A 26,397-nucleotide genomic window follows, 5' to 3' on the forward strand; every position below is an offset into this window, starting at 1 on the left:
CAGGTGATCAAGATTTGACTCCTACAAAACCAATACGTGGTGAGGAGGATAATGTGCTTTGACCTTATAAAAGGTCTGAAAGGGGGCAAACCAAAATGCTTCCTTTGCAATGTATCTCTTCCGTAACTGTATCATTATTTCTGTAAAGTGATTTGACATATATAAAAAAAATTGTGTAGAGTTTGTATTTTTTTTAACACAGACTGATTTTAAAATTGAATGAAAAGGTTTCTCAGCACAGCAAACAAATGAAATAATTTACCATAATGATTATTTTTTGTGAAATTCTTAGAGATAGGTGTACCCCTAGAATCACAGAAGCTAAAAAAACCTGTTTAGATTATCCAGTGTCCAGTTACAACATGAAATTCATCCACGTGCCACTGCAGAGCCTGGTGTTGGCATGGAAGGAGAGGAGAGTGGCTTGCATTTGGCCTTGACATAAGTTAGGGCAGCCCTGCTTGGTGGCCTAACTTGTTTCCTGCTGCCTAGGGCCCCAGTGGGCCTCATGGCAGCTAGGGAATAATCAGGGTGCAGTACTGCCTTGCTTTTTTCTATCTCCCCGACCATACCTGACTTGCTCTATAATGTGTCCTGTGCTGGAGTCCAGTGGCTCTGCACCTGACGGGCAAAGACTGTATGCTGGATAATCCTTGTGGAAGCAATGTGTTCTGCTGGCACAAATGGCACAGGGCAACCATGACTTGAGCATGTAGTTTAGGTCAGTCCAGTTTTAACATGTTTCAAGGATGGGTCTTCCACTACCTTTCACAGCCTGAAAGCGCTTCCTGTAGGAATAAGGATGGCAATGTTGCCAGCTCTTGCCGGTATTTCCTGGTATCTGGTGGTTTTTTTCTTTAAAGCTCTGGCTCCAGGAATCACATGACTCTCAACATTCTTCTTTAGAAAAGTTTCTAGCCTTCATTTTTCTGGAAAATCTTAACGTGACCTTTAAATGCTCGAACACCAGAGGGGGTGGGGGGAATCTCCCATTCAGTGTTGTAAATCTCACGCTTTTAAGCCTGTCCCAGGAGTTAAGTGTGCGGTTTCGCAATTCTGCAGATGCATCGCCCTTGGCTGTATGTTCCACTTGCCTCCCGGGGTTTTACTCACTAGATGGTGGCCGACCTGCAGCTCCTGAACACGACTCCTTTGCACGGCTGCTTTCGCGTCCCCCTGGGCGGCTCCTGGTCCTTTCGCGCTAGGACAGCGCTAGCTGGCGTCGCCAAGCCAACAAAAACTACAACTCCCAGGGTGCACCGGGAGCGACGGTGGCCGGTGAGGTTCTCTTGTCGGCGGGCTCCGTCGGGTAGGTAGCCAATAGGCTAGGGCGATAGTGGGATGTGCGTAGCCTGGCGGGCGGGCTGCCGGAGGGCTCATGCAGTGCGGGAATTTCGGACGGGGAAGAAGGAGCGGCTGGGCCGGGCCCGGCTCCTGAGACCCGGCAGGTATTTGAAGCTGGGGCTCTGGGGAGGCGGGCTCAGCCGGCTGGAACCGGCCTCAGCCTGCTCCCTCCCCCCCCCCGGCGCTGGGCTCCGGCCCGGGAAAGGGGCGGGAGACGCTGCTGTGTCGAGTTCCCGCGCGGGAGAAGGGGGTTGGCCCCACTCGCTCCCCGACCAGGCTCACTCCTTCCCCGAGGGCTGCCCGGCTTCCCCACGGGCCTGTTTCCTGAAAGATCTCGAGTTTCATCCCGGCCCGCAGTGCCCCGCTTCTGAACCTGCCCGCTCCGCCCCCCGTGGCCGTGGGGGTGGTCGCGGTAATGCTGTTTACAGCAGGGTGTGAGTCATGGGAGGAAGGAGGCCGGGCGGGACCAGTCCACGTGCGGAGAAGAGTGAAGTGCATTTCTCATCTCTTGGGGAGGGGTGTGGAGGGCGGGGACCACTTGAAATCCGTCATCACTTAAGAGGATGAAGTTTCCAGAGAAAATAAGTTTTAACCTTATAACAAATGTATCCTTAAAATACTGCCTGAATGAGTTAGGCTTGGTCAGGTCCATCCTATTGCCACCGGGACTTTGGAGATAAGTTGGTTCCATTTTTCTACTCTTTATAGGATTCAGCTTGCACAGGTGCAGGCTCAAACCTGTTGTCCCCATGGATTTCCAAGGGGAGCACCTCGAGGCATCCCTCATGTTCTCTATCATTCATTTGGAAATTTTGAGTCTCTTCTGCTGATGCTAAAGGTTTTTGTGATGTTTGGAGACTGTCTTGTTCCTGGTTAAGTTTCCCACATTAAAGTCATTGCTGTTTGAGACAGACTTTGAGATACCACTTACTACTTGGTGAGAATCAGCATTGACTCCCCAGGTCATAGAGTGCCCAAATGAATATCAAAACAGCAGTCCTCCACCTCTGCAAAATCACCCCAAATACCTCAAACTTAAGGACTTCCTAGTTGTTGTGTAAGTGTCTATTGCTGGTCCAAAGATGTAGAGATTTGGGGGTTATATCTGGTCTGGCTTTTTAGACATGTTCCCAGATAATAGAATATATGAAGGGTTTTATCAGTATTGTATGGATGAAAGTCAGAAAGTTGAAGGAGATTTTAAATCTAATTGAAGTACAAAGTGTTAATTGTGACTAGAGAAGGATAGTTTAAACTGGTTTAAAATTAATCCAGAATCAGAGAGGTTGCTTCTAAAAAGAACTAGGCTTGACAGGTCTGAATCCTGCTGCATTGAGGGATTCAAAAATAAAATGTCTTTCCCTCTAACTACATGAAGAGGTCTGTGTCCAGTTTTCCCAAATTCTGCTGTCTTTACAAAACATTATAAAATATTTTAAAATCCATCAATATAGGTTCACCCTGTCTAGTTTGAACATAAAATACTGAGAGGGAAGAACTTTTAAATAGCTGTAACTAAAGCAATTACTTTGCTACCAATTGATTTTTAATAACCCAATTTAATCTGAACTGTCCGGTGTTATTCTAAACATGTAACAGAAGGCCTGAAGGAGGCAAAAGACTTTCTTGCATAAATTTAGACCTTCAATTGCTGTAGAAACTACCTGTTTTGACACTGGAGATATCTGAAATATCAGTGGCCATTTTGGTGCCTTTCTCTCTGAAATGAGCAAAATTGTGTCCATTGTTTTGAATAAAATAAACAAAAATCCCAAGACTGCAAACAGTTTAAAGTATTTAGGAATTTTAAAAAAGAAAGTGTTTTTGTGGTGAGGAGGAAGGTATTTTTTTCTTCTTTGCTGGCAGACTTGGAGGGTTCTGCTATGAGTAAGCAATATTAATGATGCGCAGATTTCATGTCTAGCTGGAACTGCCTATTGACTAAAAGATTCACAGGTCAGCAGCACTGTCCTCTCTGTGCTGAAAAATAAAAAGCGATCTTATTGAGAAATCTAAAAATGACAGTTTGTCGAAAATAAGAAAAGAACCAGGAAGAAATTCAGCAGCATAGTCATTCTGAATGGCCACATACAGAAATACTTCCTTAAAATGAAATTGATTTATAGTCATTTGACTTTTACTGAGAATGGCAGAAAACACAAACTGGGAAAAGACTATTCAAGCTTATTTAAGAATACAACAGCAGTAACTGGAATACTATTTCAGATTGCATTTATAAAAATTACTGATTGCGAGACTGAATTGCTAAATTGCATACATACCTCAAGCATAGCATGTGGAAAAGCAGACAGTCACCTTGTACTCAGTAAAGAAGTTTTGGAGAAACGTTCAGACAGACAAACCTCTACTTCTGTTGTCATTTTTCTATTTGTTAGGAGGAAAGTCTAAACTATTCAGTCTATGCAAGTTCTGAGTAAACAGCCCTATAAAAAGATGCAACCATGTGCCTTAAAAATATGTTCCTGCCAGTAAGTAGGGTCAAAACTTTTCAGTACTTAAGAGAGAGTATATTATTTAACATCTACATAGTACCCTACATTCAAGGATTTCAAAGCAGTTTGTGAGCACCAATTCAATTAAGCATCACAATACTCCTGTGAGATAGAAAATATTTCTGTTTACTGATTGGGGTGAGGTGCGGGGAGTGGTAACACACACAGAATGGTGAAGTTGCAATAACTTATTGTGGAGAGAGAGAGAGAGAGAGACTCTAGCATCTCCAGGCAATAGACCATCTCTTCTCTCAAAAGATATGTCTACACTAGAATAAAAGGCCCATGGCACAGCTGTGGTTGTCTTGAGCTCACATGGCTCAGTCTGTAGGGCTAAAAATTGCTGTATAGGTGTTTGGACCCGGGCTCTGGCACTACCCCCCCATCGTGGGAGATTTCAGAAACCAAAAAAAGCTATGATATAAGTAATTTGAAGTCTTCTAAGGCTGCACTAAATGTGTGCCCTAGTGTAGTGTTAGTGCCTATTGTGCTGTTTGAATGAGAGATAAAACTGATGCTCTGTCCTTAGTATGTATTGTGCAAGAGGAATTATTTTAGTGCTGGTATTCTGGCAGACTTCTAATTTGAGTAAATTGCATTCGATTATATCTAAACACCTCCCCCCCCCCCCCCCCCGCAATCACTTTCATTTTGTTATCTTCACTTCCAGTGAGAAGTAGATGCTTTGAAACAAGGGACATCCTCTAAATATGGAGAGAGTAGTATTCCAGTCATATCTAAATTAAAAGTGTAGTGGTCTACAACAATTAACAGACCATTCATTCTTTGGGTGGCAAATTATGTCCAATAACAAAAGTAGCAATAAAAAGTTCTTTTCCTTCTTTTTTTGCTGTTTACCTTGTCTCTTCAGATTGTGTTAAAAATGTGTTTCTTATGGGCAGCTACAACTGCTTCCAATCCCCAAATCTTCCTGTTCTAATACTGTGTAGCTTCTGAGAAGGTACGTATCTGAACATGCGATCTTAAATGTGGAAGCATGGGGAGCCAGAGCTTCAGTACTTCCAGAGGACAGGTTTTCTGCAAAAGAATGCTTAGCTGTGAGCATACTGCCTTTTTAAAACTATAATTGCTTGGCACCTATGGCCTATTGATAGCTTGACCAACTTGTGAGTAGGCATAATGCCATCCTAACAGATGAGTATGAATGTAGACAGTCAAGAAACCATGTATGAATATCTAGTGTATTTGTTAAGGGCAGGATTCTCAGCTGGGAACAGTCAAACCTCTGTTCATTCTGAGCTTCCCTTTTTATGGTTAAGGGGATGTCATAGTTAATTCATTTATTGACTGAGTGTCTGCAGGAGTGTAACTTTTCACCCAGTTGGATAAAGAAAGCTGGGGGGAGAGGGGAGCACTTTTCACTAACCCCTCTTGTGGAGTTAGTTGAAGTAAGTTGCTTTGTTCCCTATAAGCAGGTTTGTCAGCAGCAGATCTAATGGTGAGGTTACCAGGGTGAAATATATCCATAACTCTCCATTAATAAAGATGATATATGTTGAATATAAACAATTCAAGTTTTGTCTCTGGTTGATAGCATTTTTCAAAGAATAAATCCCAAGAGAAAATGTGGCAGCACAGGTCAATATAACATTTTCTGAAGTCAGGTATATGGGGAAGAAGCAGTAATTCCTGGTGTATATGGACCACTCTCTCTCAGGGTAGTTCAAGAAACATTTGAATTTGTACAAATCACACAAATCAGATTTCTCCGCAGTTATAAATGGAAGAAAAACTTTAACCTGAACCTGATGCTATTGTTTCTCATTTAAAAAAAACCTGAAGTGTCAAGAAAAACATTTCAGGAAGACCAGGTGCAAATTATGTGTAAACTTTGTTTTGTAAATTTAGATGAAGTGTCTCAAAGCTGTGTCTAGATTATATAGAAAAAGTTTTATTTTACGGTAATAGCTAGAAATATTGGAAAGCAATTCAGAGTTAAAAAAAATCTTTGCATTTTGGATACTAAAATGTTCAGATGTGATAGGTGTGGGTAACAGTATTTTAGAAATACATTTTAGAGATACCCTTCTCTTGAGGTGGTGATTTCATATTTGTTCTGCTGCTGGTGTGCTTACATCTGATATGACTATTCTAGTGTAGTTCTACTATCTTATAAAATTTTGCACATTTAGGAGGCTCCTGAAGAGTAGAACAATATATTATTTCTTTTACCTTGGGGATGGGGATGAAAGCATTTTATTGTTTTAACATTTTATTTTTCATCCAGGTGACACATTTCCTGGCCGCAGACTTATTAGATAGGGGGCACATCTCATTTGCCAGGAAGTGGTGCTGGCAGCTGGTGGGAACATGATACCTGTTGTCCTGTCCCCCAGGAGAGAGTAGCAGACGCTGGCATGGCAGGGGCTGCTTGAGGGAAAAGCAGTGGCTATTCAGACCAGGGAGCTTTAGGGAAGGGGTGTGGTGCTTGGGGTTCCTACTACAGTTGCAAGGCCCTCTACTTCTCAGATGGGGGAGCTGGAGAGAGGGTCCCGAAAGTGCATAGTAGCCAGGAGGGGAAGCTAATGAGTAGGGAACAGAAGTTCGGCAAGACCAAAAAAGCAAAATACAAGGAAAAGGGGGACACTGGGGAGCCAGAGATGCCGAAGTTGCAGAGGGGTGAGGCAGAAGGGAGCAGAAATAGGCCAATTCAAGCAACTGTTTGAAGCCTTGCTTCCCCTTCCGTCTCATTGCCCCTTCTCTGTAATCTCCACTGTGGGGTTTGCCTTTCTCTGGCCTTGTTGAGTTACCATTTACAAGCTTTTCCACTCAGTGGCGTATTGTCCTAGCTTTAGTGCATATTAGGAACCTGTTCACTCCTTTTCTCCATCTCCTCCCTTTTAATTCAGTGACACCTAGTTTGAATTGCAATCATTATCCATCTGCAGAGGCCCACCAGATGAGTCCTGGAGAAGGGCAATAGGTGGCAGTTACTCCCCATTTGCTGATCATCTTCAAAGTTGTAAACTTCCACTTCGTGGCAAACAGTATATGGCTCATATATCATGGGAATAGTCAGGAACTGTGATTACATAGATGAAATACAAATAATTATTTTGCTGTCCAGGAACCTCACAAATTGAGCATTGTTAGGATTAGAAGACCCAAGGCTAACTGTGCTTTTAAAAAAGTAAGCTCTGTGTATGGTTACATGGTTTTCTTTTTCATAGGGAACAGACAAAGATCAAGTTCTATGTAAACCAAATTTAAGAAGGCCTTTCACATGAAAGATATATATGCATTCCTTGACATAAGGTACCCAAACAATCTAGATAGAAAAAATTGATTCAGTGAAAATTTGATTCTTGTCCCAGTATTGGAAAACCCAAAGGGGCTTATTGTCTAGTGAAGATCTCAGTCATTCTGGAGGGTGACATGTTTATTTGACTGTGAAGAAGCCATTAAGTTATTTAGTTTCAAAGTGTTCTCTTCCCAAGCTGGAATTTGAAGGTCAAGAGGCAGAAATAAGATTTATGTTCAGAATCTTGAAACTGGAGGTTATTTATTAAACTGTTGAGGTTTCTGGATTATTTTAAATGCTGTCCTGGGATGCAGTAAATTCACTGTTGCATTTATGTTACATACATATTTGTGGGAGAACATTCGACGACTACTTGAATGGTTCTTGCAGGTGTTTGATCTTTTTGTGGCATCATGCCAATCACAAACTTAACTACTGCAGACGTGATTAAAGAGAAAGTTGAAAGTTCATTTTTAGATATATCTAGCTTCAGGACTCCAGTTATTAAAGACATGGACTATATGAAAATTTGTAAATTTAACAGGCTTGATAAAGCTTATTGTATCACAGCTGAATATATTTTTCATATTGTCAGATCATAATTAATTATCAAATAGAATAGATTCTGTAATTCTCCAGTATGTATTTAATTATGCAAAGCCTTCTAATACAAAATCTTTTGTTCTGAAATTTCCTTTTTTTACTTTTTATCAGATTTTTCTTATCAGCTGAGAAGTTTTTTTTCTGATCCCTGAAGAAATATACATTGCTTTTCACCTAGGATTCATGCCAACAGGATTACTTTGCACATTTCTTACAAAGTATTTTTGTGGTAACAATTTGGCAATTTAAACAACCTATGGTTGCCATGTGGAAGTCTGTCATGAGCAAAAGAGACCATAAAAAACTGGCATATGGGGTAGAATAAGGATGCAAAAGAAAATCTGCTCAGTTTATAACCCTGGCATTTACTTCTTATAGTGAAAATGCCATATATAAAGAAGACGTCTGGAAAAAGAGGTCCTGTGAAGAGGAAACTTGCGGAAGAATTTGCTCCTGGAGAAGTGTTAACAGACACATCAAAAAAAGAGTGGAAGTTAGGCATGCCTATAGGGCAAGGTGGCTTTGGATGCCTATATCTTGGTACGTTTGTGACCCAAACTACAACTTCTTAAAATGAGGGTCTTTAAGGTCCCACCCTCCCTAATAAATTGGAGACCCTATTGTCTTCAAATTAACAACAGTTTGGTTAGAGATGCCATTTAGTGTTTTTCTTGCAGAATTGAGAAATGTAGGTAGAAAATAGTTATTAAAGGCATTGAAGATATAGTCCTCCATATGCTGTATTTGGAAACCCCTCTTGGTTCTTACTCTAACCCCAACTACTTCATATGACAGATCATATTTTTTCTTAGCTGAAGTGACCTTCTTTATAATATCCCTCAAATGTTTGTAGACAGATTTCATAATTCCTCCTTTCTCGTATTTAATTAGTTTATCATCTTAAAGGTCATTTATGCACTTTTAATTTAAATTTAGTACTTGTGAGAGAGGCCAGATTGTTGGTGTGGCCACCAGCACTTTAGACATCATCCCTACACTGCCTTGCCATGGTATTTCAACTCTGACTTTGGAGGACCTACCTGTAGAGGTGAGAGGATAGCTCAGTCTCCATGCTAATTTGATCTTTGCGCTCTCTTTTGATGGTATTATTTGTCATGAGGATACCGGGCACCTAAATTCTAAACTGAGACTATTGACTCATTTGATATAGGATGATGATCAGACAACAGATGACAGCTTTCCATTTCCTCTCTGCTGGGTTGCATTTGAACTGACATGGTCAAGTGCTTGACATTACATAACCAGTTCCCTGTAATATCTATTAAGTCCAAGAATTTCACTGTCAGGGTGTCATTACATTTCATTTTGTAGTGCTATCTGTTCGTTGAGTGTGAGAAAACGTGTAAAAAATAATATGGCACCTAATCCTTAAATGTATCTGTTTTCTGAATAAATGGGCAGTGTGAAGGTGGTCCTATCGTAGCTATCATTCTACACACCAATGTTGAGGGGATGAAACTTTAGATGAACACTCTGGCCCAAGGGCCTTTTGACTATGTGGTGCCTTCACTGTGTGACAAGATGTCCTCTCTCTCCTCGCAATTTATGTGGCATGATTGCATTGAATTATGTGGCATGCAGTCACTTATTGATTACAAAATCATTTGGTAAGCCATAGTGCTCCTAAAATGAACTGGCAACAGTAGGAGGGGATTAAGCATTGCATTAAAAGAAGGTAGCTACCAAATGGGGTTTCTAGCCTTGCCATGGTGGCCCTCCACTTCTGCATGTTTTTGCCCATTCAACTTGTAATCCTATCAGAGGTGGAACTCTGCTCATGTTATACGCTTGTGCATGTTAATAGTTGTCTTTTCAGGAAAGACTAACCTTGCTCTCGCTCAGAGAGTGCTTAAGCCCCTTCTACCACTGGTACAGATGTGTGCCCCGGCTTCCTGAGTAGCTGGTATTTTAAAACTACCTGCCATAGAATCCCCTATTAACGCATCTCGTCTGGCGTTTCTAAAATGGCAGTCAGACACGCTGAGAGCTGAAAGATAGAAAAATATTTTTTGGATATATAGGGTATCTTCGTAAAAATTATGGCCTCCCATGCGTAAGCCACACTGTATATTAGGCCTTACCTTTAAGTCACTTGAGAAGGTACTATTGAATGGTACGGGGGTGGTAAATGTTCTTTAGTAAATGTCCCCAGTGGGAGAAATCAAGACCGGAAATGTAACTTGGTTTTCTGCATAATTCTGACACCAAGCTACTGAACAATTTATATTCATGTTAATATTTAATTACTTTATAGAGTAACTAACCAAATGACATAACAAGTAGTAGTTGTATGTGTTTTATGATAGTTGCCTCTCATTCTACTGTTAAATGCTTCATATTTTAACAGCTGATGTTAATTCTTCAAAATCGGTTGGCAGCGATGCACCCTATGTTATAAAAGTGGTAAGAGAAATTTTGAATCTATTTATTTCAAGATATCAAATAGCTTCTCTGTTATTGCATATATAACATGAAACATCCCCTTGGCTAGAATTAATACAGTCATATAGTGTGAGCTTCATTAATGTATGTTTAATAATAATTAAAAGCCCCAGTGAGGATGAAGACCCCATTGTGCTAGCTACTGTACAACATGTAAGGCACGATCCCTGTCCCAGACAGTTTACATGCTAAACACACAAAGTGATATATGAAGAGACGAAAAGAGAAACAATCACATTTGTGCTGTAGGGAGACTAGAGAAGGCTAGGTTTCTGTAACAAGACAAGAGACATTAGAATCTGAACTAGAGTTTTGGCTGTCTGGACAGAAAAGTTGGAACTGCAAATATTGAATAAGAAGGAGTGGCAAGATCTGAACACAGCCTGGGTGTATGGGACAGTTGATGAGAGGGAATTGAAAATGACCTGGAGGTTATGGTTCTGAATGACACTCAGAACGATGGTGTTATTAAAAGTGACAGAAAGGAGGGAGAAATGAGTATTGAAGAGGGAAGATCAGAAATTTAGTTTTGGCCATGTTAAATTTAAGTTAATGGAAAGACATCAAGAGACGTTGAGACATGAGTCTAGATGAAAGACAGCAGATCAGAATTTGAAATGCAGATCTGAGAGTTACCAGCACAAAGTTGATGCAGTGACCCAGATAATGCAGTATAATTCTTTACTTTACACCACTCAGGCAGCACAAACTGGATTAAATGTCTGTAAATGGCTATTGAAGAACTTCCTTCTGGTGTAAGACTGATATAGGCAGTTCCTGTGCCAGTTAGCCTCTTCCTTCTCCTGGTGGCAGGAGTAAACTGGGTGAAGGGCAGGGAAATAGAAGAGCACAGCTTTGCTACACCAATTCTCCACTAGGAATTTTATGGTGGATGTAAATTAGAGTGGCCACATGACTGCGCTGATTAATGTTAGGGCAAAACTGATGCTAACTTTAACTGACTCCCTTATGGGTCCCTACCCTGTGCCAAGATGGAACTCAGACATCGGAGAACTGAGCCTAGTATGACCATATGACAACAAAACACCTAAGTTTAAATATTGAAGTTTAAGTGTACTCTAAGCTTTGTTGAATCAGAAAGTTGTTACCACTTAGTTTTTTACCTGGTGGGAAGGTAAAAGAAGTGAACATTTAAATACGTTTGTTGTAATTGCTTGTACTAGAGAAAATAGGCTATATATTAGTTAATGATGATACATTCATGCCACTATTGGCCAAACTTTGTAATAATATGTATTGCATTTTAACTTTTTTCCAGTTTAACATTTTCTTTTCCCAACCTTGTTGATATGTAGGTTACATTTGATTACTTTGAATGTGGCCCCTAATTTGGGTTCTGACTTTGAAAAGTAGCTCCAGGAACCACTTGAGAAATTGGGAACATAGTAATGGGCATACTAGATCAGACCAGTGGCCCATTTGGTCAAATATCTTGTCCCTGGCAATGGTCAGGACCAGATGCTTCAGAGAAATGTGCATGACCTTTTATTGGAAAATTGTGCAATAACTTGTTAGTATGGACTTTTGTTCCCCAGTCTAGGTCTGAAGCATGAGGGTTTATATCATGCTTTTTCCTCTATCTGCTCATTTGTTCAGCAGCAGTGAAATCTACTCTACTAATAGTTGGCCCTCTGTGAAAAATATAAATGTTATAGTAGATTTTTATTCCAGTTTAAAGATCGAATTAATTTAGGATAAAACAGTCTGCGGTGCTCAGTGCATCACTTTGGAAACTGACAGTGTCACATCATATGAACTATAAAATATACTTATTTTTTGACAATTGGTGGTGAGCCTGTTGTTGGAAACGATCATTTGCTGTGAAGTGGCATTTTGTCTGATAAGAAATAGAAGGTATTGTAACAGATTTTTGTTGTTCTGTAATAATGGAATTGCCTTTTTATTGCGTTTTGTAGTACCTCTGTTGCTAAGCTCCCTGAAAGTTAATTCATCTCCTTTTATTCCTGTCTATGTATTCAGGATGTCTTTGCACCAGTATGAAGTGCTCTGCACCCCATTTTTTTTTGTTCTACTGTTTTGTTCTCTACTTGTTAAGCAGTTAGTGCTCTTCTTTCTGCTCTCCCAGTCCATGCATTTTGATTTCCTCTTCAACAGATATTTGTCATACCTACGTGAATGACCCATGACGTGTTGCTTCCCCTCTCAACTGGGATGCAACTTCTAATAAGGGTCTGTTTTTGATACCCTGAGAGCCAAGTTAACTGACAGCAGAGATAAAGAGGTTAATAGCTGAAGGATTATTAATGTTCAGTAGTTACATAGAATGTTTGCTCACCCAGCAATGTTCTTCAAATGGTTAGACTATTAAAGCAGGATAGAAATTGGCTTAGTCTTTTGGTATAGAGTTCTTATGGTTTTGGTATCTAATCGGTATAAAATGAATAATTGTAAAGCTTTTCACAGTTTTTTCCTAATGAAGAAATGCTTCTTAAAGTATGAATTTTCAGATGTCTCTGGGCAAATGTGGGTGCAAAGTTTATTTAATGACATTGCTTATCTTTTCTAGATGGGACAATTTAATTCTTAAAATACTGTTAAAGAAAAGAGAGGCAGATATGTCTTGAGTTTTGACATATACAATGTAGTGGCAGAGAATGGTATTTTCTCTAGTCAAATTTTAGTTTCAATTTCTAAAAGCTTGGGCATGAACTTCTAGAGTACATCATGTTTGAAATCTAAGTATTTCATAAGGTGCCAATCACTGTGGTATTGAACATTGTTATAATATCATAATACATAGTCATCATACAGCATCATGAATGGGGAACTGTGGCCAATGGGAGCTGCGGGGGCAGTACTTGCAGGCAGAAGCAGCATGGGGAACCGCGTCCCCACCCCTTCCCAGGGCCATAGGGGCGTGCTGGCCAGCTCTGGGAGCGATGTGGGGCCGGGCGGCAGGGAGCCTGCCTTAGCCTCACTGCACTGCCTGATGTAAGTGCCACCTGGTAGGAGCCTGCACTCCAGCCCTGAGCCACCTTCCGGAGCCAGTACTCCATATCCTCTCCTACACCCCAAGCCCTAGCCCCAGCCTTGAACCCCCTCCCAGAGCCAGCCTTCTATACTCCCTTTTGCACCCTGAACCCTTCCCACACCCCAGCCCTGAGCCCCTTCCTAGAGCCAGCCCCCCGTACCTCCTTCTGCACCCTGAACCCTTTCCTGTGCCCCAGCTCTGAAGCCCTTCCTGGAGCCAGCCCCCATAACCCCTCCTGCAACCTAACATACTGCCCCTGCCCAGAGCCCCCTCCTGCACCCAAACTCCCTCCCAGAGCCCACACCTACTCCTGTACCCCAACACACTGCCCCAGCCCGGAGCTCTTTCCTGCACCCAAATTCCCTCCCAGAGTTTGCACCTCTCATCCCCTCCTGCACCCCTGGCCCAGGCTCAGCCCGGAGCCCCCTCCCACACCCAGAACCCCTCTGTCACAGCCCGCATCTCCTCCCCCAAATCCTTGCCCCAGCCTGATGAAAGTGAGTGAGGGTGGGGAAGAGCAAGTGACAGATGGAGTGAGCGGGGCGGGGCCTTGGGGAAGGGTCGGCATAGATTCTGGGTTGTACTGAAATTAAAAAAGTGATCTTGTGTGTAAAAAGGTTGGAAACCACTGTTTGGAATTAACTTTATTATGGAGGCATTAGTTGCAGCTCCATAATTAAGGCTGAATTCAGTTTTACACTTAAAGCATGAATCAACTCCTGTTTTGGAAAAAAAGCAGTGTATGCTTAGCAAATTCATGGCACTTACTCTGTGTACAGAATATATTTTCTGAGAATTTATAGGTAAATCTGTTAGTTTGGGTTAAAATGAATTTTAAAATGTGTGCTTTTAAAGAATTTAGCATCAGTCAGCCTTTTTTGTTCCAAATGATCTTAGTAACGTAATAAGACTGTTCAAGCTTTCTATATAGTTGCAGTTAATTTAAATCTTGTACATAGGCTATATTTGAAGAAATTGTTATAATTAAGCTTTATTTTTGTATTGTCATGATTGTATAGGCAAATATGTAGTCAGGTCAGCAGCTCAGGTGAGCGAGGCTGTTGCGATATCCTAGATAAATCAACCAATCACCATATTTTTTCTGCAGCAAATTTGCATGTCACAATTCTGTTGGTTATAATGAGTGTGATATAAAGAATACTGGATGAGTGCCAGAGTTCTCAGTGGTAGATTGCTTGGCCCAACTGTCCTTGCCCTTTAAAGGTTCCGCCTGCTAGCCTGGGTATCAGTACTTGAAAGGCTACCCATAGCACTGCTGCCTTGGCTCTGCTGTAAACCAGGACAGTACTCCTGAGGGAACAGAGTTAAGGATCCTTTGAGAAACCTTGAAAGTGCAGAGTATTAGGACTTGGGAACTGGACTACTCTTGTCCCATTCTTCACATGATGATCTTCTTAATAGTGCTCTAAATCAATAAATAGTTGCAAATTAAGGGTCTGATGAAATTCATCATAGGGTACTTAAGGAGCTAGCAGAAGCAATCTCAAAATTGTTAGCAATTATCTTGAAGCACTCATGGAGAATGGGTGAGGTCCTGGAGGACTGGAGAAGGGCAAATATAGTATCTATCTTTAAAAAGGGGAAACAGAGGACCTCAGAAATTGTAGACCAATCAGCTTAACTTCAGTACCCAAATAGATACTGGACTAAATTATTAATCAGTTTGTAAGCATCTAAAGGCATATCTAGTGGGGACCCATAAGTGCCCATCCTGGGTTGAGTACTATTCAGTATTTTCATTAATGACTTGGATAATGGAGTGGAGAGTGTGCTTAAAAATCTATGGATGACACCAAAGTGGCAGGGACTGCAAGCACTTTGGAGGACAGGATTAGCATTTAAAATGACATTGACAAATTGGAGATCTGAATTCAACAAGCTGAAGTTCAGTTTTAAGAACAGGTTGAACAGATACTTCTCAGGGATGGTCTAGGTCTACTTGGTCCTGTCTCAGTGCAGGGGGCTAGACTGGATGACTTCTTGAAGTCCTTGCTAGCCCTGAATATATGGAGATATACCTATCTTATAGAACTGGAAGGGACCTTGAAAGGTCATCAAGTCCAGTCCCCTGTCTTCACTAGCAGGACCAAGTACTGTCCCTCACAGTCCCATCCCCGTCCCTAAATGGTCCCCTCAAGGATTGAACTCACAACCCTGGGTTTTAGAGGACAATGCTCAAACCACTGAAGTATCCCTCCCTACATGTCTATGATTCTGTTATCTGCTTTGCGCTACTTTGGTGATGCAAAGCAGCTATAAACCCAGGTTAACTGGCCAGTGCACTCTGGTTATTTGCCCTTTTCCGGTGTACCATTGAATCTGCCCTTAAAAGTTACAATTATAAAAATGATTTAAGATTCCTATCTCATATGTTCAAGCCATTGATAATATCATAACGGTAACATTCTCTTTGGGTTTCTTGCTTAGTTTTCATGTATGAAATGTGTAATAATTACGAACAAAGGAAAAAATCTACATTGAAATGGAGTTAGGGTTGAGTGTGTGTATCATAATCTAAAGGTAAAACACATTGCATGTAGGCATACCTGAGCTACATGTGTTCGAGCTAGCATGTTAACAATTGTAGTGTAGTTGCAGCAGCATGGGCTAGCCACCCGAGTATATTCCCAGGATCCTGGGCCGGAACTGTAGTTGGGTGGCTAGCTTGTGCCGCTGCCTGTGCTGCCACCCCTACACTGCTGTTTTTGTGAGCTAGCTTGGGTGCTTACTCAAGCTAGCTTGGGGCTTACATGTGCTACTGTTACACCTCCTGGTGGCAGGGTGGACATACCTTAAATGTCTTATTCAATAGGAAGAGCTAATACTAAGAGGCATTATCTTGTAAGGACATACAATTGTAATCAGTCATGGCTCCAAGACTTCTAAGTGGGATATACTTTTAGCAAGAATATTTAGAGATCAATGTTATATACTTTTCAGTCCAACCATTTCAAAAGTTGAGATTTTTATTAAGAGGACAATTTGTTGCATGATGAACCCCAATTACAATACCCTTAATTCAGAGAACCTAAAGATGTTGACAAAAGTGTATTTAATAAGGCCCACTAAGCACTACTGTAAACAATTCATCCTATTTTCTGTTAACTTGTTATTTAATCAGTATTGGCTGTGGTGGAAGGATACTTTCCTGATACTCTTAATACTTTCTGAACAATCTCTGTTGTTAAAGCCATTTTAGTACACAGGGAATGAATTCTTATTGAAGTATCAAACTATGCAGAGCTGGGTAGTAAAGAGTGATATGCTTGTATGTGGGTGTATATCAGCTTATATGAATTTAAAGAGCTGTAGTTGATAATAGCTAAAAAAACAGCAGCTAAAGCTGACTAATTTTAAATTACTGTTTCAAAGGAACCCAGCCAGAATGGACCTCTTTTTACTGAATTAAAGTTCTACATGCGAGCTGCTAAACCAGAGCAAAGTAAGCAGTCTATCAGAATGAACTAAAAGACCATGTTTCCCTATAAATAATAATTTGTTGCATTTTTAATAAAATAAAGGTGAAGTGGTAGCCTTTAATGTTAAATGTATTGGTTGGCTCATCAAGAGAGCCTGTTTATTCATTTTTTAAAAATGACCTTCTTATGTTCATTTACATTTCTTAATTGTATTCCTTAATCATAAATGGATGTTTCTTTTTACAATGACAATTTTTTTTCTAAATGGATAATTACTGAAGATAATTGTTTATAAATAAGAGTTACTGAAGTAGAACCATTGCTCTTGGCCTCTTTCTCACCCCTAAGGTCATAAACCTTTGAGGGCTCAGCCTGTAATATCATCGGAACAAATAGATTTTCTTAGTGTTTAAAGCCAAACAAGATTTTAATGAGATTAGAAGAAAAATAGTAATTTGAGAACTTAAAAATAGTTGAGGCACTATTTGGAAAAAATGGAATCTGCTGTGTTAAAATGTAGTCTTGCAGTTACGTTTTTGGTATGTAGTTTTCCATCAGCTGTATTAGTTGTATTAGTTTCAGTTTACATTACAGTTGGATCTCCTTTATCAAATACCTGTTCGTGTTAGGATATGTTTCATTACCAGATTTAGAAACAGATAGAAGATCCTACTTGTTATCTGGTATACTTGGTTCATGGCTTCTCACTATCAGATAATGATCAGATCTTACATGCATAAATTTTAAATGATTTATAAGTAATCTTTTCCACAAGACTCCTGCAGTACAAGTTCGTAACCTTGTTTTTATTTATATTTTTAGTTCAGAAATGGACTAGTTCCCATAAACTGAAGTACCTAGGTGTACCGAAGTACTGGGGCTCTGGCTTGCATCAAAAAAATGGAAACAGGTAAAATAAGTCTTGTGTTTAGGACATATTCATATTTTCCCACCCACAACAACTTCTTTTATGTCCATCTCAGAGTCCAGCTCTTAATTTATAAGTCCTTGACCATTATAAGCTAAATTCTGGAATTTTTCTTTTAATTATCCTGAACATGTGTACAGAATTAGTCTTAATTCACATGTATAAAGAAGGAAATGCACTGTTTTACTACACTTTGCCTTCTTATCTTCAGCTTGTTTACTATTGGGAGAGAGAGTCTTTTTATTTAATCTGAGAGCTGGTATAGACAGTCCAATCCTTATTTTATTTCAAAAGTTCAAGGCTAGGTTTTTATACTGTTTCATGTGAGATTGAGGAATCCATTAGCTCAGAGAGATACTGACTTTACATGCATTTATGGCTAGTCTCTAATAGCACAGAATCAGTTGGGTTGGGGATGGCTAACTCTTTGGTGGTTACTCCAGCAGGCTATATGACATCAGGAGGGAAAGGTGGTGGAAGAAGCGAGATCCATGCTAAGTGTGAAACTTGTAGAATTAGGGATTTTGTAGACCTTGCACAGTAGTGCTAACTTTCTCTGGCTAGGTCAATTCTTAGTGCAATTAATACATATGGCCTCAAGTGTCTGAATAGGGCATTAAATCATCCAGTAATCTAATGTAAAGAGCTTGAATTCAGGTGGTATTGGGATGCAAAAGAAATGCAGTATGACAAAATGTAACTGTCTCAATCCAAATGAGCTTTTCAGATACATAATGTTTCATGTGCAGGGCTTTTATGGAATGAGTTTTTATTATAAAGTCAAACTATGGTGACATTAGAGATGAATATCAAAACATATTTGATAGGGGAGCTTCATTTCAATAAGTAGAACGCTCATTTAAATCTTAGTAGTATTACTTTTAAAGCAGCCAGCTTGTGAAAGTAAACACTTAAGTACAATATAAAAGACTTTTGGGGGGAAAAAAACATATTGGTCTTAACAGGCAATTAATAGTTGCTCTTTCCTGTTGTGAATGAAACATTTATAGTACTTTCCGAGATGGGCGCTTGTTATACTGCATAACGAGCTAGATCTCAGTATCATACTTTTGATGGAGGACCTCTTGTTTATAAAGCAAACAAAACAAATATTAGGGTTGAAGTACGGTACAAAAATTCTAGTGTTCATAAATATTTGTTTGCCTGCATAGCTGATTTTTATGCTAAAAATAAACATGCTTGAATTCAGTAATTAGTGCAATGGGGTAAAATACATGGGTAAAATACTGTACACATTTTAATTTAGTAACTTTTTCCCCTGATTTGAATTTCAGCTATAGATTTATGGTAATGGACCGATTTGGGAGAGATCTTCAGAAAATTTTTGAAGAAAATGCAAAGCAGTTTGCACACACAACTGTGTTAAAATTAAGCTTGAGAATAGTAAGTAATAGTAATTCCTGAAACATTTTTAAAATCCATTTTCCTAATGTAGACTGTTGCTAAAGGTAGTTTGTGCTGAATAGTGGTCCTCTGCTGGCTGGAGTTGGGTACTACGCTGATACTCCTGTATATTGTGTTTTGTTAGCTTGATATTCTGGAATATATCCATGAGCATGAATATGTGCATGGAGACATCAAGGCCTCAAACCTTCTCCTGAGCTACAAGAATCTTAATCAGGTATTTCTGATATCTGTGCTTCATTTCTCCTGTTTTAATCCTGTTGTTTGACAACAAACTTAGGTGCTTTGAACCTGTGAATGTTAGCAGAAGTCTTATTTTTATGAATGTATACGGTGATATTTCTGCTTGACATTTATATTTAATATTCTACATTTTTGATGCAGTTTGCTGGCAGTTTATCAAGTTGGCTATTCTTCCCTAAATAATAATCAGGAGGAGTGCTCGTGATACAAAATGAATTTCAAATAGCTATTTGGGGGTGGAAGCTTAAAATTATGTAGTACACCAGTAAATTATATTTGCCTGTCTGCTTTGTCACTTTATTTCATTTGTTCAAGGATCCATCAAATACAAGTGTTCTGTTACTTGGAAAATTTGTTCTCTTAACATGTTGATTAGTCAAATCAATTGATTTACAGAAATATATTTAGTTTTCTAATTTTTAAACCCTTTAATGTTTGGAAAATGTGCATTTAATTTCCATAATTCTGCAGGTTTCCCTGTCCAAATAGTTTACCTCACAAAGTAGATTAACTATTGCCAGTATATTTAGAAGTAGTCAGAGGATAATGAAGAGTACTACCTGGCATCTATTTTTTTGCAGTACTCCTTTTGTTGTAATAGGACAATAACAATAGCTTTATATGAATACTCAAGAAATACAGCATAAGTGTATTCTAATCTCTGATATCAATACAGTGAACCTCTTCTACTGTTGTCCAATAGATCATTGTAATCCGCCTGCTCCTAGATAAGAACTGAACCTTTTACTTTGCACTGCCACTAGATCAGCAGTAAATGATTTCTAAAACTGGTTGTCATTTTTCACATAGTGCATGAAATGACTGAAAACTTGTTGCAGTTTTCAAAATTTTATATATATGTCTCATGTTTAAGAATGAATAAATGAGCTTTTTAATCCAAAGAGCTGACCTTTTGGAGTTTTTGTTCTAAAGAAGTTCTGAAAGTCACTTGTATTTATTTTTATATGAATTCTTCTGTATGAACAGTCCTTTGATCTCTGCATGGTATGTGGGATTTAATAGGTGTACTTGGTTGATTATGGCCTTGCTTATCGATACTGTCCAGAAGGAGTGCACAAAAAATATAAAGAAGACCCCAAAAGATGTCATGATGGTACAATTGAATATACTAGTATTGATGCACATAAAGGTGTGGGTAAGTAGTCAAAGCTTTAATTCACTTTGTTCCATACAAGACTGTTTGTTTTTATTTTAATCACAAACATTTTAGAGAGGACATTTTAAAAATAGATTGCTATTTACTGTGAAGTCCTAACACTGTGTTTAAAAAACTAAACGTTCCAGCTGTATAGCAGAAGTTCAGCTATGTTTTTTTCTGAAATTTGCTGGGCAACAGAATTAGAGCATTTACTAATTTTGTCAGTTGTTACTTGGCTGTAGTGTTGGAAATCATTTGTATTCCTTTTCATATAGACATGATTATATCTCCTTTTATATAAGAAACCCACCTAATCTCTTAAGATTGATCATGTGTATCTGTTAGTATGAGACATATTTATTGAATTGGTATTAACTATGTAAGTGGACAGGTGTGTGATAATGATTCTGGGGTGATTCTGGTGAGGGGAAAAATACACAGCTATTTGAGGGAGTTAATGGTCCCTAAATTCAATTTGAAGCATACTTCTCCCATATCTGGCCAAGGCTGAGCCTTAAATTCTGTTTGATGTAAACTACCATCCTTTAAATCTGATCTGTGTCCATTGAAAATAATAAAGCAAAAAGTGAAAAATATTAAACATTATAGTAACATGACTTTATAAAGAGCAAATCTTGCCAGACCAAGTTTGTTGCTTGTTTTGATAAAATTATAGAATTAGTGGATGAAGAACATAAGAATGGCCATAATGGGTCAGACCAATGGTCCATCTAGCCTGGTATCCTGTCTTCTGACAGTGACCAATGATAGGTGCTTCATAGGGTACGAACAGAACAGGTAATCATCAAGTAATCCATTCTCTGTTGCCCATTCCCAGTTTCTGGCAAACAGAGGGTAGGGTCGCTTCAGAGCATGGTTTTGCAATAGAAATGCAGGAGAAGTGTTATATTTGAATGTTTAGGACAGTTTTTCATGTCTTGCACAAGTTTTAATTTAAAAATTAAAATCTGCTTGGATGTAAACTCTCACCTGGGCTAAAAATTGACTAACAGACCTTAAAGGGGATTTTCCTGTTGATACATGTAATAAAATTTTAATCAGTATCTTGTGGAACATGTGAAAGCAAATATGTTCTATCCTTTGTCTTGTCAACATACAAGATTTCAGAATCTTCTGCAAGCAACATTTCAGTATTCAGGAAATCTGAAAGATTTCCATTTGTGGAATAATAATTTGAAGAACTCACGTTTCAACTCTATTCTCTGTTTTTGGGGAATGGGGAAGTAAAAATGTTTTGAACATAACTCAGTTCACTCTATTTTGTCACAATGTGAGGACTTAAAATGCTTCAGAAATTGGGATAACTGCAGCATGTCATTCGTGAGCGGAAGAAAGAGATTAATTTCAAATTCCTTTATCAGTCTTCCAGCCATTTGAGCAATACTTCTTGTTTCCTTTCCTTCCTGCTTCCCTGTGAAATAAACTCAAAGCATACTGTAGTTGTTAATTACTGTTAACTTTGGCTTCCAGTTGTCTTACTATGTTTACAAACTAACTTTAAATGTGTGTATGTATTTGTATGTATATTTGTAGCTCCATCAAGACGGGGTGACTTGGAAATTCTAGGTTACTGTATGATTCATTGGCTCAGTGGCCATCTGCCATGGGAGGATAATTTAAAAGACCCCAACTATGTCAGAGATTCAAAAATTAGGTAAGGAACTTGTTATATTTTCTCATTTTAAACTCGGTCTAGGAATAAAAATATTTCAGTGTAACAATACTATGTATTCATAAACAATGCTTCCTCTTCTGTGAAGAGCTGGGTGATATTCTGTCTACTCTTGCAGGCTGGAATGGAGATTCCAGAGTTATAATGAAGCCCAAAACAGTAGGTTATATTCCCCTTCAACCTCCCCCTTGATTACATTTCCTTCCTTTTATTCCTATCCCACCTTCAAAATAATAATTAAACCTTCTCTAATTATGCCCCCATAACTTTTGTACTTGTCAACACCATGTCCCTCTGTTAAGTATCTTTTTATATTAGCCCGTTACAGCACCCTTGTGAGGTAGACAAAGCACTACCACCCCCATTTTACAGATGAGGAACTGAGGCACAGAAACTAAATAGCCTACACAAAGTCACACTGGAAGTCTTTGGCAGATTAAGGAACTGAACTTGGATCTCCTGAGTTCCTGACTACTGCCCTAAACAATGGATCATCCTCCCTCATTTCCTCTGCCCACTGTTTGCCATCTTAGCAGAGAGTAAGTGCTGTCAGGTGCCTGCAGTACTGCTTTTGCCACCACTACCTGGCAATCATTGCCTAGAGCAGCTTCTTGTCCCTCCTGTTAACACTGCTGCCTCAATGTTTCTCAGAACAGCAGCTTCTCTCCTCTTCTAGTTGCTGATCTGATAAAAGGCACCAGGGCAAGGAGGAGTGAAGGGGAGTAGTAATAGTTCTGAGTAGCAGTGGCTAGAGCAGAAATTGGCCTTGCATGGATGCAAGAAGGAATTGACGTGAGGGTTTAAAGTGGAACATCATCTGAGCCACAGTTTTCTATCTGTATGTAGTTTGGAGTGGTTGGTGAGAGAGCCAAAGTCTTTTACCTTGACTGGCCAATATATTCACCCATGACCACAAAGGTTCTAAATAATTTGAGATATACCTATCTCATAGAACTGGAAGGGACCCTGAAAGGTCATTGAGTCTAGCCCCTTACCTTCACTAAGCAGGACCAAGTACTGATTTTGCCCCAGATCTTTAAGTGGCCCCCTCAAGGATTGAACTCACAACTCTGGGTTTAGCAGGCTAATGTTCAAACCACTGAGCTATCTCTCCACCATTCTGAGCTTATGTTTATTTAAAGAAGTGCATCTGTACCTTTTTTGTTAAATTTTATTAATTCAACCAAAACAAAATAAAAATAACCAAAGCTGCTTCACTATTATTATTAAACTAAAGTAAGAATAAAGCAGTACAACTACCAAATCAATACCAAATCAGTGAATTAGTCTTTGCATTGGATTGGAGTTATGTCATAAAATGAGTTAAATCATCAAATTAATTCTAGAAATAATCCTTATAAATGTTAAAGAGAATTATAGGAAGGTGCTGGTCTGAATTCTTTAGTTGGGAGTTATAACCAATGTTGATCAAATCTGGGACTTAGAGCTGGTTAAAAATTCAGTCCTGAAATGAAAATATCTAATAACTGACACATAGCTCAGAGCTAATTGTTTCCTTCTTAGAATTCTGTTCTTGTGTGGTGGCTAATCCTGATGGTTTCTTGGACTTCCTGTTGATTATTATAGTTTCCAAACTTTGCTGACTCATCCTTGCATCATCTCCCCCCGAGGTGCATGGACAAATCAGATGTAAGACCTACCTTGGAGCCATGCAGCAGTGTGGTCCAGTCAGGTTTGAATTGGGTCATTAGCTTGTGTCAGTTCTGGGAAAGCCCTTTTTTAAACTAGTAATTTAATTTTTAAAATCTGGGATTTTACGTACTGCAGGGACTGAAAGTCTGTTACCTCCCCCACCCCCAAAATAAATAAATATATATATATATAAAGAATGGTGGACATTAAACCACTTGAGGAAGTTGGCATGGTCTTATCTAGACAAAAGGTCTTTGTGACATGTCATCAGTTGATGAAAAATGTATTATGAAACATGCTATAAAAGTAGCTGATTTTAAAAAAAACCCAACAGCTTAGTAACTAAATTAAAAATAAATAAAATCTTGTGACCAATATTGCCACCGTTTTCACAAACAAGACAATTTATAGTAATACTTGGAACTGGCCTATAGGTCATGCAGTTTGCCTTTTTGAAAGTTTCGTCTTGACACAGGGAAGTTACTTTAAAGCATCTCAAGATGAAACTCACTTTAAATATAAGATGTTCAATTTTATGTAGGGTCTGCATTCTTATATTTCTTATTCTCTTTTTCTCACACCTGGATTTCAGCCTTGTTCCTTAGCTTATCGAGTCAGTTGCTCGGGAACAGCACAGTGCTGCAACTCTGTTTCCTTAAGAAGGGATTCAACTGGCCCTACAGAGGGAATTTTCTTGTCTAGGTGAAGTGAAGAGCATGTGATCACAAGGATCCTGCAGAATTTAAAGTGCCTGCATTGCACTTTTTATCCGAAGATCTCAAAGCATTTTACAAATGTGGATAAGTATTCTCCTTTCATAGAAAGGAAGACTCTAGCACAGATATTGTCATGTAAGGAGCCAGTTACCTTGATAGAAACAAAACTGAGGCTTCCGATTTTCCAGTTTCTTGCTGTGATCATTAGACAGTGTAAAAGGTAACAGAATCAAAACAAAAGGACTGTAAGAAAAGGATTATACAATATTAAATTATTTTTATTTACATGTCAATATTTTTAAAAAATTCTTTTTAATGCTTTAATACGGTATGTTTTAAAAGAAATACAGATCACCTGTGAATGAACAAACTCTTTCACAATTGTTATTAAATATAATTTATCCACAATCTAAAGTATGGATTCTTCCCCTTTTATTTCTCAGATATAGTGAGAATATTACAGATTTGATGAACAAGTGCTTTCCTGAGACAGAAAAACCAGGTGGGAAGAGCTTTTTAAAATATTAGTACTTGGGGTTTTATTCTAATAGACAAACATTTAATCCTTAGTCTCTCAAAAAATATAAAGCACATTGAAATAAAGCATTAATGATTGATTCTTCAAAGAAACCCGACTGGCCACCTCTACCATACAACAGCTAACTTTAATAGGGTTTAGGTAGATTACTCAGTTAGGCCAGGAATGCACTCACAGCATATCTGAAATTCTCATTTTCTTGTGGCAGTAACTACTTTAATATTTGGGTATGTGTAGTAATTTCTTCTGTATTGAGTTGAATACAAACACAGACAGATGACAATTCAGCTGCTTGGAAAGATTGAGTGGGTGTCAGATTGTTGTCAGCATGTAGTCCATCTGGGAGAGTTGTCTCTAATATTCTGTTCCTCCTAACACATCTTTGACTATATCTGCACTTGCAGCTAGGAGGTGTGATTCCCAGCGTGGATGGACAGACTCATGCTAGCTTAGCTTGAGCTAGCATGCTAAAAGTAGCAGTGTGAATGTTGCCGCATCCACAGCGGCTTGGGCCAGGCCACAGTGCTTGGCTAGGTTGCACCTAGGTGGTGGTGTTCACTGCTATTTTTAGCATGCTAATGCGAGTCTGTCTACTCTCATACCTCCTAGCTGCCGTGTAGACATACCCTTGATGTTCTCCCCAGTGACTAGAGCCAGTACCTACCTCTGCTTCTGCCTTCCCAAACAGCAGTAAAGTGAAACTGACCAATGTTTTGAATAGTAGTAATTAAATTTACAAGACAGGTAAGTTTTCTTTCCGTTATAGGAAAGGTGTGAACAGTAGTAGTCACTAGTTTACTCTGCAGACTGGAAGATAGCATTGCACTGGCTCACACTCATTTCTATTTGGAAACATCTTCACAACTGTAAGGGTTAGAAATTAATTTTTGTAATAAATTTAGATCCTAAAGAAACACTTGTCTGAGAAAGCTCATGACTCACCAAATGAGAGTTGGCTAGCAGATTTTCAAAGTCCTGACATTAACTATACATGCTTTTTTTCAGAAATTAGAAATGGAAAAATTCTCTTGGGTCACCCAATCCTAATTGTCAATACAGGATTGTTTCATGCATATTAGTATTTTAGCAACTATAGTTTTAAAGGTGAAATGATGAGAAGTCCCTGCCTTTGATTAAAATAAAATACATGAAAAATAATTTCTCCTTAACTTACCTGGCAAAATTCTGGGCTCAGGCTCTTATTTCACCTGTAGTAGATCATCTTAAATGCAGGGAAGATATACCAGTTGAATAAAAGGCTCACTGTAGAGGAGATAAGCATGTTCAAAAATAGTTTTTAAAGGCTGAATATTTCCTTCATTGTAATGAATGTAGAAAAGTGGGGCTGTGATAATTTGTTAATGAGCCCTGGGATGATTTTTTTTCTTCTTTCTAAAATATGCT

At 39.0% G+C, this 26,397-nt stretch overlaps 1 protein-coding gene across 6 annotated transcripts in view; it reads left to right on the plus strand.

The window, feature by feature from the left end:
* The first annotated feature begins 1,336 nt into the window (after positions 1-1,336).
* Positions 1,337-26,397, plus strand: part of VRK1 (VRK serine/threonine kinase 1) — a 45,925-nt gene continuing 20,864 nt past the window's right edge. For 3 of the 6 annotated variants that reach the window (XM_032769487.1, XM_032769491.1, XM_032769492.2), the window contains exons 1-10: positions 1,337-1,448; positions 8,101-8,262; positions 10,091-10,146; positions 16,592-16,661; positions 17,461-17,548; positions 18,862-18,970; positions 19,116-19,208; positions 20,258-20,390; positions 21,948-22,068; positions 24,899-24,957. In XM_032769487.1, coding sequence (XP_032625378.1) covers positions 8,106-8,262; positions 10,091-10,146; positions 16,592-16,661; positions 17,461-17,548; positions 18,862-18,970; positions 19,116-19,208; positions 20,258-20,390; positions 21,948-22,068; positions 24,899-24,957 — 886 coding nt within the window. In that variant the 5' untranslated portion in view covers positions 1,337-1,448; positions 8,101-8,105. Of the gene's footprint in view, positions 1,449-4,759; positions 4,819-7,048; positions 7,134-8,100; positions 8,263-10,090; positions 10,147-16,591; positions 16,662-17,460; positions 17,549-18,861; positions 18,971-19,115; positions 19,209-20,257; positions 20,391-21,947; positions 22,069-24,898; positions 24,958-26,397 lie in introns of all 6 variants that reach the window. The other 3 variants (XM_032769488.1, XM_032769489.1, XM_032769490.1) reach the window with 3 other exon arrangements.

The sequence above is a fragment of the Chelonoidis abingdonii genome, chromosome 4, assembly GCF_003597395.2.
Source record: "Chelonoidis abingdonii isolate Lonesome George chromosome 4, CheloAbing_2.0, whole genome shotgun sequence".
NCBI classification, from domain to species: Eukaryota; Metazoa; Chordata; order Testudines; family Testudinidae; genus Chelonoidis; species Chelonoidis abingdonii.